Source organism: Lynx canadensis, chromosome B1, assembly GCF_007474595.2.
Source record: "Lynx canadensis isolate LIC74 chromosome B1, mLynCan4.pri.v2, whole genome shotgun sequence".
Taxonomy (NCBI): domain Eukaryota; kingdom Metazoa; phylum Chordata; class Mammalia; order Carnivora; family Felidae; genus Lynx; species Lynx canadensis.
In genome coordinates this window covers 27975971-27996525 of record NC_044306.2, presented here as the reverse complement: position 1 = coordinate 27996525, position 20555 = coordinate 27975971, and the positions used below count along the sequence as shown (strand labels likewise).

General features: G+C 52.2%; 2 protein-coding genes across 8 annotated transcripts in view; one reads left to right on the top strand and one right to left on the bottom strand.

The window, feature by feature from the left end:
* Positions 1–3564: 3564 nt before the first annotated feature.
* RBPMS (RNA binding protein, mRNA processing factor) overlaps positions 3565–20555 on the bottom strand; it is a 178173-nt gene continuing 161182 nt past the window's right edge. For 2 of the 6 annotated variants that reach the window (XM_030312286.1, XM_030312285.1), the window contains exons 8-10: positions 19331–19464; positions 17428–17497; positions 9946–10033 (exon numbers count right to left, since the gene is read on the bottom strand). In XM_030312286.1, coding sequence (XP_030168146.1) covers positions 10019–10033; positions 17428–17497; positions 19331–19464 — 219 coding nt within the window. In that variant the 3' untranslated portion in view covers positions 9946–10018. Of the gene's footprint in view, positions 3811–9945; positions 10034–17427; positions 17498–19330; positions 19465–20555 lie in introns of those variants that run through there. The other 4 variants (XM_030312279.2, XM_030312284.2, XM_030312282.2 and 1 more) reach the window with 4 other exon arrangements.
* Positions 4480–13241, top strand: LOC115511855. 2 transcript variants are annotated; one of them, XR_003968210.1, is made up of 2 exons: positions 4480–6359; positions 9035–9848. XR_003968210.1 is itself a non-coding variant. In XM_030312287.1 (2 exons), exon 2 carries the CDS (start codon positions 9718–9720, stop codon positions 10579–10581), a length of 864 nt encoding a protein of 287 aa, XP_030168147.1. In that variant the 5' UTR covers positions 4480–6094; positions 9035–9717; the 3' UTR covers positions 10582–13241. The 2 variants fall into 2 exon arrangements, 1 of the variants encoding a protein (XP_030168147.1); XM_030312287.1 differs by having other exon boundaries at positions 4480–6094; positions 9035–13241.

Here is a 20555-nt window from a genome sequence, read left to right as displayed (position 1 = left end):
TGAGCCCCTCCCTCCCAAGGCCTGTGTTCTAGTTTTAGGGGAAAGTGGTCCTTGTTCAGGTAATTGTAATGTGAGCATTTCTCCAAGTTTGGATTGAGTTTAAGCACCTGCCCTGGTGCCGAGTCTGCTGGGGATTCCATCTCCTCTCCCTGCCACTCCCCTCCCCTCTCAGAAATAAACATTAAAAAAAAAAAATCTGCCCTAATTTTCTAATTTAGTGCTACTTAGCCTGGTCAGAGCTTCAGGTGGATTTTAAGCAAGAGAGATGTGTGAGCAATGGAGGATGGAAAGCTCACTGTCATGTTTATGGGCAAAGTAAATTCTCATTTGCGGGGACGGGGCCACTTTCCTTCCTTACAGAGCGAGAGGCAGTGTGGTTTTGACTCTGGAAGTAGCGGGAAAATAGCACCTGTGCGTGGTGCTGTGGAAAAGGACAAAGGAAGAGGAGGAATTCTTGTGGCATTGCCGGTATCTTTGGGGACTTGGGGCAGTTACAGATCCTGGCCAGTTTAGGGAGGCATGACTGCCACTTCAGTACTTCTAGAAGGTTCCACAGCAGAGCTTAATTGTGGCAGTGTTCAATTTTTCCTAATTTGGGGCCTTAAGCAGTTAGCTACCTGCATATGGTTTTTCAACATCACAGCATTTTAGTGTAGGTGTCTTGACTACAGTTTCAGGTAACACTTCACCAGTGGCCAGTATTCTTGTGCCTTCTAAGAATGTTGGAGTGTGTGATGTCAAGAGAAGGTGTGGGACTTAGAGTTGAAGGTTAAGAGGAAACTGGGTAGGAAAGCTCCTTTTACCCAAAATCTGCATGTCCCTGGTGGTGTGGAACACAGGGAATCCGAACGTGTTCCTCCCGCTACAGGCACCCAGCCCAGAACCCTCAGAGATAGCTAGTGGATTCCTGTTGCCCTGATACTGGCTGTGAAGAGAGACAGAATTCAAAGATGTCAGACATGCCTGCCTCATTCTCCAGAAGGTTCCATATGCCACACGACTCAGGACCCAAAGATGCCCAGATTTGTGGGGAACTCACAGATGACCGTGGTGATTGCCAGCTGGTCCAACATCTATGCGAGCACTGGGTCCGGTGACTATGAAGCCCAGAGATGATTACCTGGAAAATATGACTGTCATTTTGTAAGTTTTAAGGTTCTTGTCCAAATTTCTTTGAATTTGCAGTTTTACCACAGAGGCAGAGGCCTAGTATTTAATTTCAGGTGTCAGTTTGATAGCTAGTCTTGTGCTCACAAGTGGTACAAGTGAACACTGGGAGCACTTGTTTGTTTGGGGAACAAAACAGATGGCTGGCCGAGTTCTAGGAGCCTGCAGCCTGGGACGCTATGCACACGCACCAGAGGGAACAGACGTTTTTCTTCTCCCAAGTTCCCAACTCCAAAAGAATGATGGGATTCCTGCTCACTAGGTGACAGAAAAGGCAGTTTTTCAGACTGTCATGAAGCTGGTGTTTAACTGGTCAGTGGGTATGTATCTGGCGCTCACGTTAGATCGGGAAATACCCTCCATTCTTGTTGCTTGCACGTCACCTGCGGCCATCAGCACGGTGCTGACTGGGGCGCTGGTCCACCCATCCTAAGGCCCCTTGTGAAAAAGCGGCGGACGTGGTGGTGACGTCCAGGGCAGGGTGGCCCGAGGCAGGCTGCAGAGGGACTCTCCTTCGGGGCGAGCCGCCCTCTGTTCCTACGCTGCCTGGCTGGTGTGGTGGTCGAGGGGGGCTCAGGGGGGCTGTGTATTGGTTTCCTATGGTCCTGCCGGGGCTCTGGGACATTGGGGGGGCGTGCCTGGCCCCTGCTTCTGGTGGACAGTCCCTCTGCAAAAGGGAGGCAGTCAGCGCCCACCGAGACTACCGAATAGTTATTGCTCGCTGTCGCCGTTACTCAGAATTGAGCACTGCGGATTTTCCCCTCCCTTTGGGGGGGGGGGGGTGGTGACGCAAATCACTTCATTGTCATCGCTGTCGATTCCTGGCTCATCACTTAGTATATTTAAGTTGGCAGAAAACCAACCAGACCCTTCCTTCATCGGCTTCAGATCCTCTTGAGCTAAAGCTTTGCAGGCTGAGGTGGATGCGGAGGCTGCTGGGTGCAGCAACAGGCACGGGAAGGGTGGGATCTACTGGGAGCCTTCCTGCCGGCTCGGGAGGGCAGCCGCAAGGGGCAGGGGTCTCGGGCGTCAGCGTGTCACCGCGTGCCCCCAGTCGTCGTCTCCGGCTGTCCCATCCCTAGACTCTTCCTCAGTCTGTTCTCAGCTTTGTCGGCGCCGAAAACGAGAAAGGAATCCGCTGGGCCGCAGCGGGGCGACGACGCGCTTGACAAGCTTGCAGAAAGGAATTTGCCAAGCAACGGTGCGACAGCTGGGAGAAGCACTTCATTTTTAAAAATGACAATGGTGAAGTACCTTTAAACAGCGTATGAAAGTATAGTGGACTGTGTTGAATTTGTCTTCCTTAGAAACAAGCGTATGTCCATCTCCCCCAAGGGCCAGGCGGTGCTGAAGGCCTAGCAGGGCTTGAACCACCTCAACCGTGGCTCTTCTTGTCCACTGGTTTTGTAATGACCTTTAAAAGCTTCTTGGTATCTTTATTTCTAATGGAAAAGAAACGACCCCACACATCCCAGAACCAACCACATAATCATTAAAACATTTAAGGCTTCACGTTGTGAGCGAGCAGGCTTGTGTGATGTTTAGCTGTATTAGCAGCAGAGGATTTATTTTTACACACGGCTCTTCGGCCACAAGGGGGAGAGACCGAGTGGTCACAGGCTGGTTTTGAGGCTGCGAAGCTAGCTCCACGGTGTTCACTGCAGACGCCCACCGGCCGCGCCCTCTCTCTGTGGGCACAGGGGCGGCTGGCGTCACAGTGAGCACACAGGCTTTGGGAGAACGTTCTAAGTGCTTCATCTGGCACGGTGCTGCCCAGACTCAGGAACGCCAGCTCAGTTCAACCAACGTTTTGCAAAATACTTGGGAGATCAGAGCCACCGCTGGTAGCCAGGCAAGGTTGGGCAAGGCCACCTCCCTTCCCCCATGCCCGCTGGGGGAGGCGCGTGCACCAGTGGGGGGTCACACCCGGGGGGAGCAGGATCAATGTAAGGAAACAGCAGAACCCAAATCTGGGCCCCCTGTTTGCGTGGGCTCCTCCGGAGCTGCTGGGGCTGATGGCCCGCTCTGATCAGGAGTGCGGACCAAAGCCAGGCCTCTTTGTCCAGCTGTCAGCATGCCATCATGTAGAAGCTCCTGGACGCTTCTGACCGTCCTGGGGAAGGGTCCTACTAGAACGGGGGAGATGCGCCTAGGGCTACAGGATGCAGCTCTGTCCCTCACACCACGGTCCTAACGTCCCCTGGACTCGAGCCAGGCAAGCAGATGGCTATACATTCACAATACGATTCCGGAAATTTTGTAACGTTTAAAAACATGCCTCAAACATGCGGCTTGGAAGAAAAAAATAGATATTTTTAATAACAAGCATTCAAAAGTCAAGCACAAAAAACTGATCCAACCCAGTGTAAGATCACCCGTCCTCTCATACTTAAAATGTTTAGTATAAAAATACTCACTCTCTTGGTTTTATTGACATCTTTTATGTTTCGTTTGAAAATATCTCCAAACTGTACAGAAAGGTCAGACCATGCGTTCACAAATAACACACCATTTCTTAAAATTATACAGTGTAAAAGAGTAAAACATTTTTATTATATTTTTTTTCTTCGAGAAAAACAGATGTGTGATAGAGGCTGTGGCAAAGTCTTGAAGGGATCAAAACTGGGCAAGGTTTGTTCAAGCCTGAAACAGAAAGAACACGTGTGAGGGGAGACCTCACCCTCCTCCAAGCTTGTGGGACCGCGCAGGGGAGAGTACTCAGGGCGGAGACCCCCGGGACATTCGTGGGGGCGTCTCTGCAGCAGCCTGTGTGCACAGAACAGATTTCCTGACCCTCCAAAGATCCCTCACGAGAGCAGCAACGTTCTCACCTTAGATACATGGGCAACGTATTTATCTCTTACCAGAAACCTTTCAAGACCTTCTTCCCCTGCACTTGCAAGGAAATGCTCACATGTGGTGGTGGGGAAGGGGCAGTCTCGGATCATCACTGAGACTTTGCTGAGTCCCATTGCGGTCCTGTGTTTGCTTCACCTAGGTGAAGACTGCAGAACCTCTAACTCTGTCCAGCTCCATTTTCTCGCCATTCTACCAACACATCAGACTCCTAAATTTATGGTTGTGGAAAAGGTACGTAAAGGGGCACCTGGGTGGTTCAGTCAGTTAAGCATCCAGCTTCAGCTCAGGTCATGATCTCAGTTTGTGAGTTCGAGCCCTGTGTCAGGCTCCATGCTGACACTGAGGAGCCTGCGTGGAATTTTCTCTCAAAAATAAATAAAAAGGCACACAAAGGTCTATGCAGAAGTAGCTCTGCATACACTAGAATTTTGAACAGGGAAATGCTTCTGTGTGTGGGGGGGAGGAAGCTATAAAGAAAATGGCATTATTAGTAACCACCCATCTAACTATCTGAAGTTAAACTGATTTAAGAGGATGTGTATTTAGCAGTAAATCCTGAAGTGAGAAGCATTCTGTGAACAAATATCACTAACCGGACGAGCTAATACTCCTATGCAGACCAGACCCGCCCAGTGCTGGCTGCACGTGCACTGCGACCCGGCAAACCCTGGCACGGCCTGGTTCGTAGATGATGGCAGAAGCAATGGGCCACAAGTCAGAAGATCCAGCATAATTACCACAGACCTATGGATCACGGTAAAATCCCCCCAGAGAGAAATCGGGGTGCAGCTTTCGAGGGCAGGGATCTGGACACTCGGAGCCTCAACTGTAATATGCGGGTGACACTCACCAGTCTCTCGAGCCCGCTGCCACTATTCAGTTGGTGCCAGTACATCAGTTAACTGTGCTTTTCACAGGCCCAGCCAGACAGCCCTGGGGTTGGAGATGCTCCCAGGTCAAGCTCTGCAAGGCTTGACCTCCATGACCCTCCACCCTTGCCTCATCTTCTCAGCAGAGCTCTCTGAAATGGCAGGAGCGCAGGAGATAGACTCCTTCTGGAAATCTCACTTTGACCGCTCTGCCTCCCCTGGGGGCCCAGCACAGGCGGCGGGATCACCGGTCACTCGGCAGATGGTTGGTGACGGAGAAAGCAGAGTGGGCCGGGACTATGCACACCCCATCTTAGGTACACGACACAAGACCTGTGACACTTAGCAGGGGCCGCTCTTGAGAGCTACATCCCATTGCCGCACCCTGACTTGAACCCGGCTGGGGCACCAGGGTCCCACACTCCAGGCATGTGCGGCACGGAGCAGCCCCGGGCGGGTGGCAGGGGCCATGGTGCCAAGCATGATCTCTGGGGCTGGAGCAGCTGACCTTCCCAATGACCCCGTGACCTCACAGTCCCTCAAATGCCTGACCTGCTGCCCTTGAACTACACTGAAGGAGCCTCCCCACCAGACTGGGAGGAGGCAGTGCCCCCTTGCGTCCCCGGGTCTGGGCGGCCACAGAAACAGAAACCTGCTTCGAGGAAGTGGACATGAGATGCTCTCTCCCCTGCCCTCCCGCGGCTTGTCAGGTCTGGGATGACAAGTTCCACGTCATCCCAAACTTGATCATGGGCCAGCAGTCCGAGCTGTGTGTTGATTCCAGGAAGCCGTTTCTTAGGAACAGCCGTCACCCTATGGCTGTTCCTACTTTGGAACAATTCACAGGGGACGGCGCTCGGCAGCCCCTGGATGCTGGGAACCTGCGGGGCCTGCATGTGGGGCTCGCAGAGCGCCATCTTGGGAAGGCAGCCCAGACCCCACGTGGGGACGCGGCAAAAAAAAACGGGGGGGGGGGGCAGTCTTGAATCATTACCGAGACTTTGCTGAAACCCAAGCTGCCACACTGCCTTCAGGGACAGAGAGGAAGGACTGAACGGACAGGCGGAGGAGCACAGGCCATGTTCCATGTGTGTGCACACCTGCCCGCGGGCTTAGGCTGGACCAGGTGCCCACGGTGTCCTCCAGCCCTGGGGAGGGGCCCGGCGGGTCTGCCTTCTCTGCTCAACAACCATCCTTGGGTAAGTGCACGTTGCTACTGCTGGCCTTTCTGGTTCCACAGCCAGTTCCCAGACAATTGTCCCCATCGCTGTCAGCTGTGCCCTGGACATTGGTGCCGTGACCTCAAAAGCACCACCTCTGAACCCAGACTCACCGCCTCACCATAACACGGCTCCAGCTCCCACCCCCGCCACTTGTGTCACTGTCCCTCCACCCGGCCCCTGGTGACACGGACGACTGCTAATTCCCGACACCACCATCACCGTCTTGGGTTTGCCTCTCCCGGTATGTGTTTCTAACTTGACTCTTCATTTTGCTGCGGGCAACGTGACAAAGCTTCTGAAAACCCCTCGCCTGCCTCCCCAAGACCCGAATCCCTACCACTTCCCTCGAGGCCCTCAAAGCTTGGTCAGAACCCACTTTTGACAAGAACCTGTGGGGCATATGCTTACATCCCCCTTCTTCTGTCCTCACAAACTCCTCTCAGAACTCGGAGGGAGTGCCACCTCTCCGGCCTTCCCTGGGCACTTCAGCCTTCAGGCCTTTCTCCTCGGCGTCCTCACGAGGAGTCCTCCCTGTCCAGGCCATTGGTTTGGCCTCCTGAAGGATAATTTTCCTCCCTAAGACTATGTCCTCGTTTCTCCACCCCAGACATCATTACCTGCGTGTAGCAAAACTTCTGACACTTGCACTCTGGGGCAGCAAAGGAGACAAGAACGATGGGTAATAAATGGCATGTGACCCTAAGACTTGATCACACCCCCCTCTGAGAAGCCCGTGGCTGGGGTGCCTGAGAAGCACCCTCAGCACCTGCATGGGGCAGCTCTGGCCCTGACAGGGGGCTGCCCCAGGAAGCAGTTTGGGAGGGGGTGGGAGGGTGCTTCTGGCTTCCCGGGACAATAAGCAGCCCACCCTGACCTCCCATCACTCTGTCCCCTTCCTCCTGAGCAGGAAGCAAGGTGTGTGGGGCTGGGTAATCTTGGCTGATTAGACAGGCTTTGAGGTGAAAACCCATGGAAGGGAGGAGGGAAGAGAGAAGAGAGGGGAGGAGAGCTGATAGTTTCCCGAGCTTTTCCATAACTGTGCCGTGTAGATGTAATTCTCACATGGGAAAAGAATGCGTCCACATTGCCATAGATGTTCCCAGACTGAACAGAAGGTCAGAATGTGGCTATTTCAGTCCCTGTAAACAAGGAAGGGGTTTAGCTAAGAACGGAGTTCAAACCTTGGAATGTATTAACAAGGACATTTTAAACAGAACACAGAGACATCCGGGAACACAGCGCACCACGGAGGGGTGGGGGCCAGGCTCCGTTTGCAGGGCGGCCTCTCCCCACAGAGCCTTTCCTGAAGGGGTGGGGGCTGAACCACACCGTGCACGTGACAGGACACACAGGGAGGAAAATGCACGTAGACAATCTAGTCTGGGGTCAGGCACAACAGTCTCCATTGAAGAGCACGGAGAATGCTGCTCTCTGAAAGAATATTCTACAATTCGGAAACCTTTCGTGTCAGTTGTCCTCAATCAAAAAGGTCGGCCTGTGGCCCTCGGTGCAGGGGTTGCTGCTGGGTTTGGGGCCAAGGCACTTGCCTGCGGCTCAGGAGCGACGCCAACCGTGGCCGTGGCTGCTCCTCCCGGACTCAATTGGAGCTCTTTCTCCCGACAGTGAGACTGTTTCCCCCATCCTTCTACATGCACTTGACCTATTTACTGGTGATTCTTCCCCAAGAGTCTCTCCAACATGTATTCATTTCTTCCCAAAGTCAGGTAAGGAATATCCCCCCCAACCCAACTCCCAATAAACATGGGACACGGTTTTCATTTTATACCTGTTGGCCTAAAAAAATCAAATACCAATATTAATTTGTAATAAAAAGCCTAGCTACTAGCATTTAAAAAGGCTCATAGTCTCGAGTCTCCAGAACAGTCTTCTGGAGTTGGAAACTCCTCCTCCACATTCTACACACACACCCCTGGCCACCTCTCCCCATGTGCGCCTGTCAGCCCCAGAAACCAGCACAAAGCATGGGCCAGTAAGCTGCTTCCCCGTGTGGGTTCCAGCTCCACACTTGGCCAGAGAAGGCTCAGCCTCCTCACGGTCCAGGCCCTCCGAGGGCTCATGAGGGCAGGCCGGAAGCAGTGCTAATGTCAGGCCTCCTCCAAACTCGATCTTCCACGGACGGCCCCAGAACTGGCAAGCCCCAAGGTGAACATGGCTAGTGCCGACGACACCTTGCACCCTGTCTAGCCCATGCTGGCCAGCGGCCCGCAACCCAACTCGGCTCCTCCCTGAGTCCCGGATCCACCCCCACCTCTTGTCTGCTCCAGGTCACCAGGCCCTTCCGCTGTCTAAATGAAGTCACCCTGTGCTCCAGCTGCCGCTTCCTGACGGGGCTGATCTGCATTTGCCCTGAATTGCTGATGTTTGGGTCAATTTATTGCATTAAAAAAAAAAATCATTCTAACTTGCTTCCAAAAAATTGTATGGGTCCTTAAAGTTTGCCAGAGCAGAGGGAGAAAAGACCCCAACAAAACTTGACTTTTAAGAAAGTTTTACCAGGTGATAATATCGGTAAGAACAGCATGGGCATTGCTATTAAAAGAACCATGGCAAAAGGAGAATCTGATGTGTTAGAAAGCTCTGGAATTAGTGGGATAAATATTAGCCACCCTACATGATGTGGAAAACGTTTACCTGTTGTAAGTTTGGTCAGTGGGAGAAACCCATCAGTGGGGGAAAAAGACCCCAAGTGCAGGTGGCTGGGTTCCTGTCCAGGCAGGAGGAGGTAGGATCCGAAACCTGGCACCCGAGGTGTGTCTGCCAATGGACGGGCGCTATTCTGAGCAAGAAATTACCTAAGTCCCAAAAATGTGCTAACGACCTCCTTGGCTAGATCTGCTTGGTTCTCTGTCCTTAGCAGGAATCTTGCCCTCTTTCTGACTCATCTTTTCTTGACAGGCCCCTTTTAGGGATGAAATTTGCTGCCTTATTTGGGCCGAGACGTACCGCCGTTGGCCTGCCCTTGGCATGGCTGTTGTTCAAGGCCAAGTTTTCCAGAGAGACTAGAAGCCCCTCGTGTCGCACCCGGCAGGCCGGTCACCTCTGGGAACGCTACGTTATTGTTTTAAGACAACACATGCTGCTAGAAGCTGATGAATTAAGGAGGAACAGCTGATAATCAACTGAAGAGATGAACAGATCACCAAATCACCAAAATCACCTTCATCACCCAGAAGGAAAGTCCAGAGTCGGGAGGAATTCAGTAAGAATCCTACCTCAGTTGTGCCCAAGGGCAACCACTTCTTTCCAAAGAGGGTCACAAGAATGTCTGAGTCATCGGGAAAGGGTTGCACTATGTTCAGTATAATTGGATTCATAAGTCAGAAGGAATATATACATACTACATCTAAAAAAGAGTCTCACCAAAATGGTTAATTTCCAAAAACGGTTTAAGGGCGCGAAGGGCAAAGTGTCGTTGATCTGTAAACCCCCTCAGGTGGAACAGCTCCTTCCACAAGCTGTGGGCCAAGGCGGTGTGGACAGCCTTGCCAGCCATCGGCCCCACCAGGGAAGGGTGAGGTGCTGCGAGAGCCTGCTCTCCTGGGGTCCCTTCCCTCCGCAGGCTGGGGCTGGAGGAGCTAATGGAGAGCAAAGCCCTGACCCCAGCGTTCCCCACAGCATGTCTCCGCCCAGAACACCCATCAGAACCATCTGGGGGTGGGAACACCCAGACCGCTGGGCCTCGTCACCCAGGGCCTGGGACTACCTCCCACCCTGGTCTGACACCACCGTGCCCTGCCCGGGACATGCCACTTCCCCGAGGGCCTGCTCGGCCTCTGACCGTGGAACTCACCGGCACGCTCCAGTTTCGTGGAACAGCTCGAGTTCGGTCGCCACCGCCGAAGATGGCATTAACACCCACAAGACAGATCGCAGCCACCATCACACACCTGGAACCTGCGATGGGGGAAGAGATCAGCCATTCACAGGGTGCAGTGACCTCCAGCCCGGGGCCGGCCCACTCTTCGGGTTCCCTGAGGCCTGACGCCAGCCTGTTCTGTAGGGCAAAGAGCAGAGAGCCAATGCCAAAGGGACCAAAGGCCTCCGATGCGGAGCTGGGGGACAGGTACCACGTGAGAACGGCCTTACGCCAGCGGCACGGAAGCTCTCGGCTCGAAGTCTCAGGACGTGGTCAGAGGGGAAGGACTCTGGCAGTTGAGTGTGGCGCCCAGGGGGAAGGGCACCTGGAGAGAAGCGTGCCATGGGAGATGCGGTCTTCACACGCTCACTCAAGGGCACGAGCGTATCCACCATGTGGCGGGGCAGAGCAAAGCTGCACACACAGTCCTGAGACCCGGGTCCCCGGGACCGCTCAGAAGCCCCATCGGGGAGAGGGCTCAGGACCTGAAGGCCCTCCCCCAGCCCCCAAAGAAAGGAAGCGCCCCAAACCCAAACAACTCCAGGAGCTGCCTCAGACCACAACTTTGATCAGCCCAAGGCCATAAAAGCAATTCTCCAGGAGGATCCTGTGCGGTCACATGCACCAATGAGCTCGATTTTGCTCTAAGCACCTTCTGGAAAACAGAAACTAAAACGAAACATTTGTGACTATATCCCATTCCCTAGGGTTTGAGAATTTTGAAATATGAAGGTGCTGAGATCCAGCAAATCATAAATTCTTAATATTCTTCTGCAGGCATGACTGCCTCTGAGCCAGCTGGTTTTCACGAGAATTCCAGGGCCGATGCAGGAAGCTGACTCCCGGCACGAGGACGCCAGAGGCCGTGTTCCCCGCAACAGGCCTGAATGTCCGGCCCCGGGCGGTGCTACTCTCCTTCCTGCAGAGGGGCCGATTCAGACACGCAGTGCTTCGTGAACGGGGGCGCACAGGGTGCTGCTGCAAACCTCAGGTTCCCCTTATGGTCTCGCTGGTTTGCCGGCACGGGATGCAGCTCCCCCACACCCCACCGGGGTTCGGATGGAGACTGGACCGGGGCTGAACTGTCCTCTGGGATCACAAGTGAGGCTGATGGAAAGCCTGCTTTCCCAGGACAGCTCTCTTCACAGAACTAAGGAAAAAAGAAACTTTTCCCCAGAATTTCACTTTAAAAACATTAAAAGAGAAGTAGATGAAATTCCAGTTTCCTAGGAAAGGCTGGGTCACTTGAGGACAGGAAAATAAATACGCGTCTTTGCAAACAAAACCCATCAGCGCCCTGCACGTCCTCCATCTGATCCGCACGTGCCAAGAACTTTCGAGGGAGGGCGCCTCGGGTGCCTCCCAGGAAGGCCAGACCAACACTGCACTTTCAGGACGTCCCACCGCCAGCCACATCCCCCCAGGGTCTGGTAGCACAGGGCAGCACCACAGCAGCACCTGTTGGCGCGCCAGCTCCCCCATCCGCCATGGGCAGGGACGGTGCACGCGCCTGTCTGTTCTACAGGGACCCCGTGAGAGGGCACCCCAAAGCATAAAACACCAGAGGCAAGTCCAAATTGTATTCATTTTCAACTTTACAGTGAACACGCAGGCCTTCTGAACTTCCCCTTCCAGCCGAGAAGGAGGGAAGGTTGGGTGGGGGGTGGGGCAAGGCCCTCGTAGGTGGGTGGCCCTGACCTTTTCTGTGAAGGCACCGGGACCCTATATCCTGGTCTTCAGACGCAGCTGCCCTCTTTTGACTTCTCCCAGGGACCGTCAGGCAATTCTCCCGAAGCACGTGCTCAGGGGTGTTGAAGCTCTCCCCGCCAAACTCACAGAAAACAGGTAACAGGCAAAAGCAGGGAGATCACAGCTTTGGCCACACTTCCTGACAGTGGTGGTTCGTAGATGAGATCAGTGGGTGCTTCTGTGGCTAGCAGATGTCTGTGGTGCCGTAGCTTAGGGCACTTGCGAATGCATGGCAGTGGCTGGAAGGAGTGCGCCGCACACAGTCCCGGCCCTGCCTTTACAACTCACCAGGAACCTACCAGACCCCGGGCTCAGGGAGTCAGAACCAGGGCACGTGGCTCCTCACTGGGAAAACGGAGACCCCGCTCAGAGAAAGCAAATCGGCACCCAGGGCTAAACTGCAAGCTGCCTGGGCACATTCTCTGCTCCAGTGTAAGCCAGCTGCAGCACAGGCCTGGGTGGCTTGGCAAAGGGGAAGGCAACAAGACTGGAGAAGTTAAATTCTTCTCTAAACTTGAGTTAAGTGAGTCTGTTCTGAAAAGGGCACCCACATAGCTCTGGGGAAGCTCTGGGTCTCCGCTTGAATGCTAAGTGCCAGGCTGACCCTGGCCCCTCTGCTCTCCTGTGACATACGGCGCCTGCCGGCCCATAACATTTACCTTCCTCCCTCGCTTGGCTTGTTTTCCCCTTAGCACTTCTTACCGCCTGACTACTTATGTTTAATTGTAGTGTATCAGCCATCTTGGCCCCGTTACAGAAAGCGAGCTCCACGCAGGCAAGGATTTTGTCTGCTTTCGTTGCTCCTGTAACCTCAGCAGCCAGAATACTACCTTGCTTGCTGCAGATGTTCACTGGATAAGTTACTGCATTAATGAATTTAAGTGAGACAGGAGACGCAGTTAACAGGAGGAAGGGGAGAGGCAACTCAGGCACAAGCACCGCCCTGGTTCCTGGGCACGTGTGCTGCGGCAGAAAGCATGGCGCCTGGGACTCTTCTAGGGAGAAGGCAGGGGGTCCCTGCAGGAGCCACAGTGCTGAGTTCCAAGCTCTGTCCTGACCTCCAGTGCCTGGGGCTCCCTGGACAATGGCAGCATCCCCAAGACCCTTGTGCTCATGGCCAGAGACAAACTAGCCCGTTCCTCCCAAAACAAAACATAAGGAATACATACACACAGCTTTACATTCCAGTCTTATCTCTTGCCATGTCCTTCGCTCCTTTGTTGGTGCTGTAACTACATGTGCTTATAATTTCTGTGCTATGGTCTTGGTCCATGACCAGGGAAATTATAGGAGTTCTTAAAGAACACCCTCCCATATCCACCCCAGCTCCTAATTTATTATTATTATTATTATTATTATTATTATTACTTAACTATATTTGGATACCCAACAAGAAAAGCTGTGTAATTTGCATTCTCTGTAAAAAGTTACTAAAAACTGCTCATGCTGGGGGTGCCTGGCTGGCTCAGTCAGAAGAGCATGCGACTCTTGATCTCAGGGTTGTGAGCTCGAGCCCCACGTTTTGTGTAGAGATTACTAAAAAAAAAAAAACAAAAACAAAAAAACAAAAAAAAAAAACAACCCCAATTTTAAAATAAACAGGGGCGCCTGGGTGGCTCAGTTGGTTGGGCGTCCGACTTCAGCTCAGGTCATGATCTCACTGTTCGTGGGTTCAAGCCCCGCATCGGGCTCTGTGCCCACAGCTCAGAGCCTAGAGCCTGCCTCGGATTCTGTGTCTCCCTTTCTCTCTGTCCCTCCCCCACTCTTTCTCTCTCAAAAATAAAAAAAATTTGCCCATGCTTTCCTGTTCTCAACATATCTGGAAAATGGATCATTTTCAATGATTAGCACATAATCTGGGGTTGTCCACCTCATGGCTGGACCATTAGCAGAACTCTAGTGCTGTGCAGACATAGCTTGTAGCCAGACTAAACACCATCAAGCAAGATGATGGACAAACCAAAACACCAATTACACTTACACCTCTGATGGCCTTATTTATGCCACCAATGACAGTAAACACACGCACACCCACACGTGCCTCTGGGACCTTCCTAACAGGTTCATCCTGGAGCAGCCTGAGTGCTAACTCTCTTTAAAACGTGTATCCATGACGCCCAGCCGTGAGAACTGGAGTTCCTTAGGGGCACAGGCCTTGTTTACGTTTTTATATTTAGTACATAGCAGACACATAATATATGTTTGTTTACAGAATAAAGAGCTTGCTTACTTTTCTCGTCTAGTCACTGATTTCCCTTTAGAAATAGGTCAAAGTGAGTAAATGAAAACTCCCTGGGGGGCCCCTACGAAACAGGCCCTGACTGTTGAGGATCTGGAAGTGCGGCATCCCAGTGCTCCACACATTGGACGTGACGGCCATCTGAGTCTGCTTACTGGTCGTCCTATCTGACACCAGACGTCACTCCTGCTCTAGTTTTCTATCCGGGTGCCATCTCTCCACAGAGGAAGGAAGTCTCCTCTGATGAACAGAGGAAGGCCACGTGGCCTAGTGGTGCCTCTGGTGGCGCCTATCCCACATTTGGCCTTTTTGAAAGATTCATTTTATACTAAAACGTTTATTATTTCATCAGAACCATGGTTTTCAATTCTAATTTACATTTCCCTAAAATTACATGGCCTGGATTATTAGCTGTCTTGGAAAGGACTTGATCCAAGAGACTAGAAGGAACCTGAGTGATGGATCCACCCTGAACTGGTCTAACTTCAGGCAGGATGGGAGATTGGAGTCCTGGTGGTAATGAGTACAATTATCCATCCTCTTTGCTACTACCTCTCCTCTGCTCCCTCTAGACCCCGAGGAAGGAGTCAGGCCTGTGGCCCAAGTTTAGCTCAGAACAAACGATGCATCCACAGGAGACGTCCCATCTGCACACAGACCTGACAGTTTCACCAGCCACACACCTGAAGGGGGAAACTGCTAGCTCGCCCTTCTTCAGCAGCCACTGCTGCCTCTAGATCTCTGGTAAGATAGGTCCGTGGGGAAGGATGATCTGGAACTTGGCGGGTGGGTATAAACAAAGTGCAGATCTTATTGGCTGGAACCACGCAACTGCTTAATGATCGTTCTTCCCTTGGCCTATATAAATGCTTAAAAAAATCCTTCCTCAGGCCAAATGCCACCACTATACTTTGCCAACTGAAACCGCCAAATTCAAGGGTATTCTCCTCTCTTACTCAACTTTCCTACACCATTCGATACTGCTCACCGAGCAGCTCCCCGCTGCCAAACTTCCGGGCTCCAGCCTTCCTCTGCAACTCTGGTCACTTCATTCTCGATGAGCTGCTCATCCTCTGCTGCCCTTCTACATCTTGGTGAGCCTCGAGGTTCCGTCCTGCCCACCTCTCTTCCAGTTTCCACAACTTCTTCAACCAGCCACTTACACTGAATGCCAGACCTATGTCAACCCATCAACTCTTTTGTGAGCTTCACAATCTCCAGTTACACCTAACCCACGCCGCCTCCAGGTGGACACCTACCAGCCTCTGAAAGCTGAGAGGAGCACAGTCGTGGGACACAGAGGTGCACACAAGCAGTGCCTTCTGGAGCCACATGACAGCGCTGTACCAGCATCATCCTGGGAATGGAGGGAAGGTCCCTCATGATGAAATGACTGAGGCTTTTCTAAGTGAAGAAGCAAGTGCTGGGGACACGCCATTTAAAAAATTAATTATGGGTATACAGATGTGGAACATGGAATCGGGAAGTCCTGGATGTAATGGACCCACCCTAGAATACACCTCAAAGCTTAAAAATGGTTTTTTCAGGAAGAAAAAGTCTTCCCTAAACGCTAAGTTTTTAGATTTCAAAAAACAGTAACACTTTTAAATTCTTTTTTAAATTTTTAAATGGACTGCTGACTTTTTTGTAAGAAACTACATTTAAAATAGAATTGCCATTCACTAACATTACCATTTCATATAAAACAGATAACGGACCATAATTTCAGAATAAGGGACAAATACAAGTAGTTTTAGAAAAGGAATCTAGGGGGGCGCCTGGGTGGCGCAGTCGGTTAAGCGTCCGACTTCAGCCAGGTCACGATCTCGCGGTCCGTGAGTTCGAGCCCCGCGTCGGGCTCTGGGCTGATGGCTCGGAGCCTGGAGCCTGTTTCCGATTCTGTGTCTCCCTCTCTCTCTCTGCCCCTCCCCCGTTCATGCTCTGTCTCTCTCTGTCCCAAAAATAAATAAAAAACATTGAAAAAAAAAAAATTAAAAAAAAAAAAAAAAAAAGGAATCTAGGGGTGGCTGGGTGGCTCAGTTAAGCATCTGACTCTTGATTTTGGCTCAGGTCATAATCTGACAGTTTCTTTTTTTTTTTTTTTTTTTAAGTTTATTTTGAGACACAGAATGTGAGTGGGGGAGGGGCAAAGAGAGAGGAAGACAGAATCCCAAGCAGGCTCCATACTGTCAGAGCAGAGCCCGATGCAGGGCTCAAACCCATAAAACTGTGAGATCATGACCTGAGCTGAAACCAAGAGTTGGATACTTAATCGACTGAGGCAGCCAGGCACCCTTCATCGTCTATTTCTTAGAGTTCAAGCCCCAGGTCGTGCTCTGTGCTGACCCTGCATTAGGTAGAGGTATGTACATAATTTTACAAGAACTCTTAAGCATTTCTAAATGGCTGAAGGTCTAGTTCATGAAAAGTTTCATGAAAGTTTTTCTTCTGTTTTGTGAAGATATGATATAAACTAAGAGAACTGTAGACCATAGAACTGTAACATTACATAGACTTTCCTCCATTTAAGGCAGACTCCCCAAATGTACACACCATATTAGAGCTCAGAATAATGGTGCTTTGTATTTAACCGAAATTCAGTCAAGATACTGAATTAAAGAAGGCATCTGGAATTTTATACAAATGATATGTTTACAGGAAAAGAATTTATCTGGGGGCGCCTGGCTGCCTCAGTCAGTGGAGCATGCAACTCTTGACCTAGGGGTTGTGAGCTTGAGCCCTACGTTGTGCATACGGTTTACTTAAAATCTTAAAAAAAAAAAAAAAAAAAAAAAAAAAAAAAAAAAAAAAAAACCCCTCATTTGGTGGTTCTCGGAAAAGGCCTAAAATAAAATGGCACGAAGATGCCATTTTAGCATAGTGCTTCCTTCAGGATAAGAAACTTTAAGGAAAGCCTACTGGAAACAGCACACTGTTGGCCTTCAGTCAAAAGATTAGGTATTACAGAAAGATTAGAACTTACTCAAAGTTCTACTGTGCATGCATGCAGGGAAAGGTAATTCTGATAAATCGCTAAGACTCCCACGACACAGTACTACGTGCACGGGGGGATGAGGCGCGCCTGTAACCGGACGAAGGTGGCTGTTCAATGCCAGCAGCAGGTGAACCGCTGTTTCCTAGCCAGACGTGCGGACACCTGACGGGAACACTAGCACTGGCTGCTGATTTATGAAGTGGAAGGCCAGGTCTCGGTGTCTTAAGCTAGAGTCCCATCTGTCCCTCTCCCTCGATCCCAGGAGAAATCTCCCAGAGAGACGCGGCACCACAGAGGAGCTCTGCCGCGAGTTTACGGATGGCGGGCGGATGGCGGGCAGACGGCGGGCGAGTGCAGGTAGCGAGGTGGCTGTGGGCACAGGGCAGCGTCTGCTTTGGACGGGGTGCATTTAGGCGCCTGACGGGCTGTTACTCAAGCCAAGTACTTACATAGTATTCAGCAGAACTGACGGGACTTCCAGCCCTGAGAAGTAGCCTCGGAGGGAGGGAGCCAGCGCATCTGGAAAGACACGTGGGGAGAAGGCAGTGAACCGGGGCTCCCAGTGGACATTCTCGTTCCTCACAGGGCATCCTGTCGGACGGCCACCCCTTCACTGTTCAAAGATGGTGCCCTTTTACATTTACCAGTGGGCAGGACCCCCCCGCCCCCCCCAGGGGCTGAAAAGTATCAGAACAGGGCCCTGAGAAACCTTCCACATCCCCTGATGAACACAGGGGCCGAGCTCTCAGCGAGGATCCAGCTCTGGAGCACGCCGGGTCCAGCAGCTCCCATGCTCCCACTGCTGGGCTAAAGTCTGGCCAGTGAGTCTGTTTCTGCACTCACTCAGCAAGGCCTGGGCTAGGAGGCAGGCTGCCTAATGGTTTTCTAGGCAGGGTGTGGAAACATCTACCTGCTTTGACAAGGAAGGGGTGGTTCACGACCCATCCATGCCAGTTGTCTGGCCAAGACATTTTCGAGATTCTGCTCCTGGTTCTTTTAGAAAAGGGGTTCTGGCCTCTCGGTACTGTGGGGTACCTGGTACCCCATGCCCTCTGCTCACTCTGCTGAGAAGGACCTGTAGCCCCTTCTCTTCCATTAGGTTTCTAAAATGGAAGGCCAGCAACAAATGGATCAAGTGATGCTCTGTCCACTTAGCAGAATGTTCCCGGTCTTATGCTGAGGAAAACGTGAAGAAACAAACAGAAGGGCAAGTGCACTTTGGCTTTAACAGATATCCATCTGTTGGCAACGTCCGTTTTGCACCTGAGCCTTTGGACAGAGGCAAAAAAAGCCCATTCACCACGGCTCCTCTGTCCTGGAGGAGAGAGAACAAATCACACCAAAGAGATACTCAGGAGGGCTGGGTGGCTCCCTCCCAGGGTGACAGGAGGCGAAAGATGGATCTATGACCTGGGTCTGGCCCATGTTTCTAGAGTAGAATGCAATGCTGGAAGGAACTTTGCCCTGACAAATCTACTTCAATGGTTTAATGAAACAGACTTTGCTGGAGAACCCTCTTTTCACATGGCATCTTACATCTCCAAAGCATAAACAATAAAGCAGCATTCTGGGGGAGGTGGAGAAATCAACTGATATCTGGGTATTCTGAAGGACATCCCCATGTGCACAGAACCCAGTGGGGTCAGGATCCGGGCTCAGGCTCCACTAGCTCTCATAACTTGATTCTAAAGGCTGGGCTGTGCAGGAGTGGGCCCCAGACAAAGCTGACACAGGATCCCTGGCCTTCTGTCCTGGCACACATGTGCAAGTCCTTAGCGTTTCCTTCTACCCCAGGACCTCTTCACAGGGTGGCTCTCTCCTGTCTGGTTCCCAGTCAGGGCGAGGGGCCATAGGGAGACTCCATCCCAACCTGGGCCAGCAGCATCTGGCCTCACTTATTCAGGAAATGGGAACCTAAAAGGACCACAGATGCATTTTGAGCTTCTGCCCACACCAGGAATCATTCTGGGGATCTCCTGAGGGACTGTATCAGACATTCCCAGAAATCAGGTTACCAGCTCCAGAGGGCCGCCCCCGCCCTCACTGTGAGGGGGCAAAGCTGTGTTCCTTGGGAGGCACCAGCAGGCACTAACGCTCATTAAGGCAGGGCCAGGGTCGTCCGACACTCAGTAACAATTAAGAGAAGGGACCAGAAACTCTTTGCACGCAGGTACGCTAAAAAAGAGGTCACTTTAGGAATTTAGGAGCACATGGAGGATAAAGGAGAGAGAAATAAAGGAGGGAAGTGCGGAAGGACGGGAAGGAAGGGGGAGGGAGGAGTATAGGGGTGCAGGGGAAAAGGCAGAAGGGAGGAAAGGAAGACAGAGGGATGAAGACAAATTTCATACCTACCCATGGCTTATGGCTTTGTGCATCTGAATCCACTTGCTCACTAAGCAAAGGGCAGAGTTGGAGCTGCCTTCCTGAGACAGGTGGTAAAGGACAGGACTGGGACACAGCCCCGGGGCAGGTGGGGGGCTGGGAACCTAAACACACAGCGGGAGGGGATGGGTCTGTGCACGCTGGAGCCGGAGGGAGCACAGTGGTGGCGACTGGTGCTGCCTGGGTGTGGGGCTGGGGCGCGGAGCCCCATGAGGCCAAGACATATTGGTGTTTCAGAGACACAGGAAGAGGGAGGTCTGACCAGGGGGTGGGGGCGCAGTGGATGGCATGACTGTTGGTGACAGTGACTGCAAGAAGGAAGCCCTTCATCTCCCACACACCCACCCAGCTTCAGCTAACCTGTCACGCATGCTGGGCCTTCTCCACCCACACAAGCCTCGCACGTGAGCACCGTAGTCAGCCTGGCCTAGAACCCCCAAGTACTCCAGGGTGATAAGCAGGCGGACTCTGGGCTGTGGGGTCCAGGATAGACGGTACTCAGCTCAGTCCATTGGCTGATTCTCAGGGAGGATGTGGTGGTGATGGAGTCAACAGAGGCCCTGAAATTCATGACTCTCGTGCACCATGGCTTGGACACCACTGCCCTTGCCAAAAGGGGGGCCCTTCTCACTGCACTACTTACTCCACAGACATCCAAGCCTGCCCCTCTTTCAGGTCCGAGGTGCAGTGGCACCCATTTGCCCGCAGAGGGCAGTGTCCCCCCACACCCCCACCCCCAACCCGGCAAGGATGAGTTTCTCCCCAACATTCCTGGGCAGCAGGGCAGGTAGGGAAGTTCAGGAGCAAACTGAGCAAATGGAGTTCCCAGCAGGCAGCTGGTCCAGGTGAATAAGCTGTTTTGTGCTAACCACTGCTGTCCTCCAGGGGGTGGGGAGGACACCCGCTCGAGCTCCTTGTTCTGCTGTGGCTTTTGGCCCCAGATCACTAGTAGCCACTCCTGCCCATCGCCTAGCGGCTGCTTTCGTACATCATAAACGCTGGGGAAACTCGTGGTTCCCTGGACTCCCTCTCCATGGGCAATTCAGCAGGAAGGAGTCTATGCAGTTGACCTTCCACGTAAGACAACGATCCTGTCGTGTGCGCACATGCGCGTACACACACGCACACACAGCCCACTCACAATCCTGCCTACAATCCCAGCAGCTTCTCAAGTCCCTGTAAGAACCTTTAATGA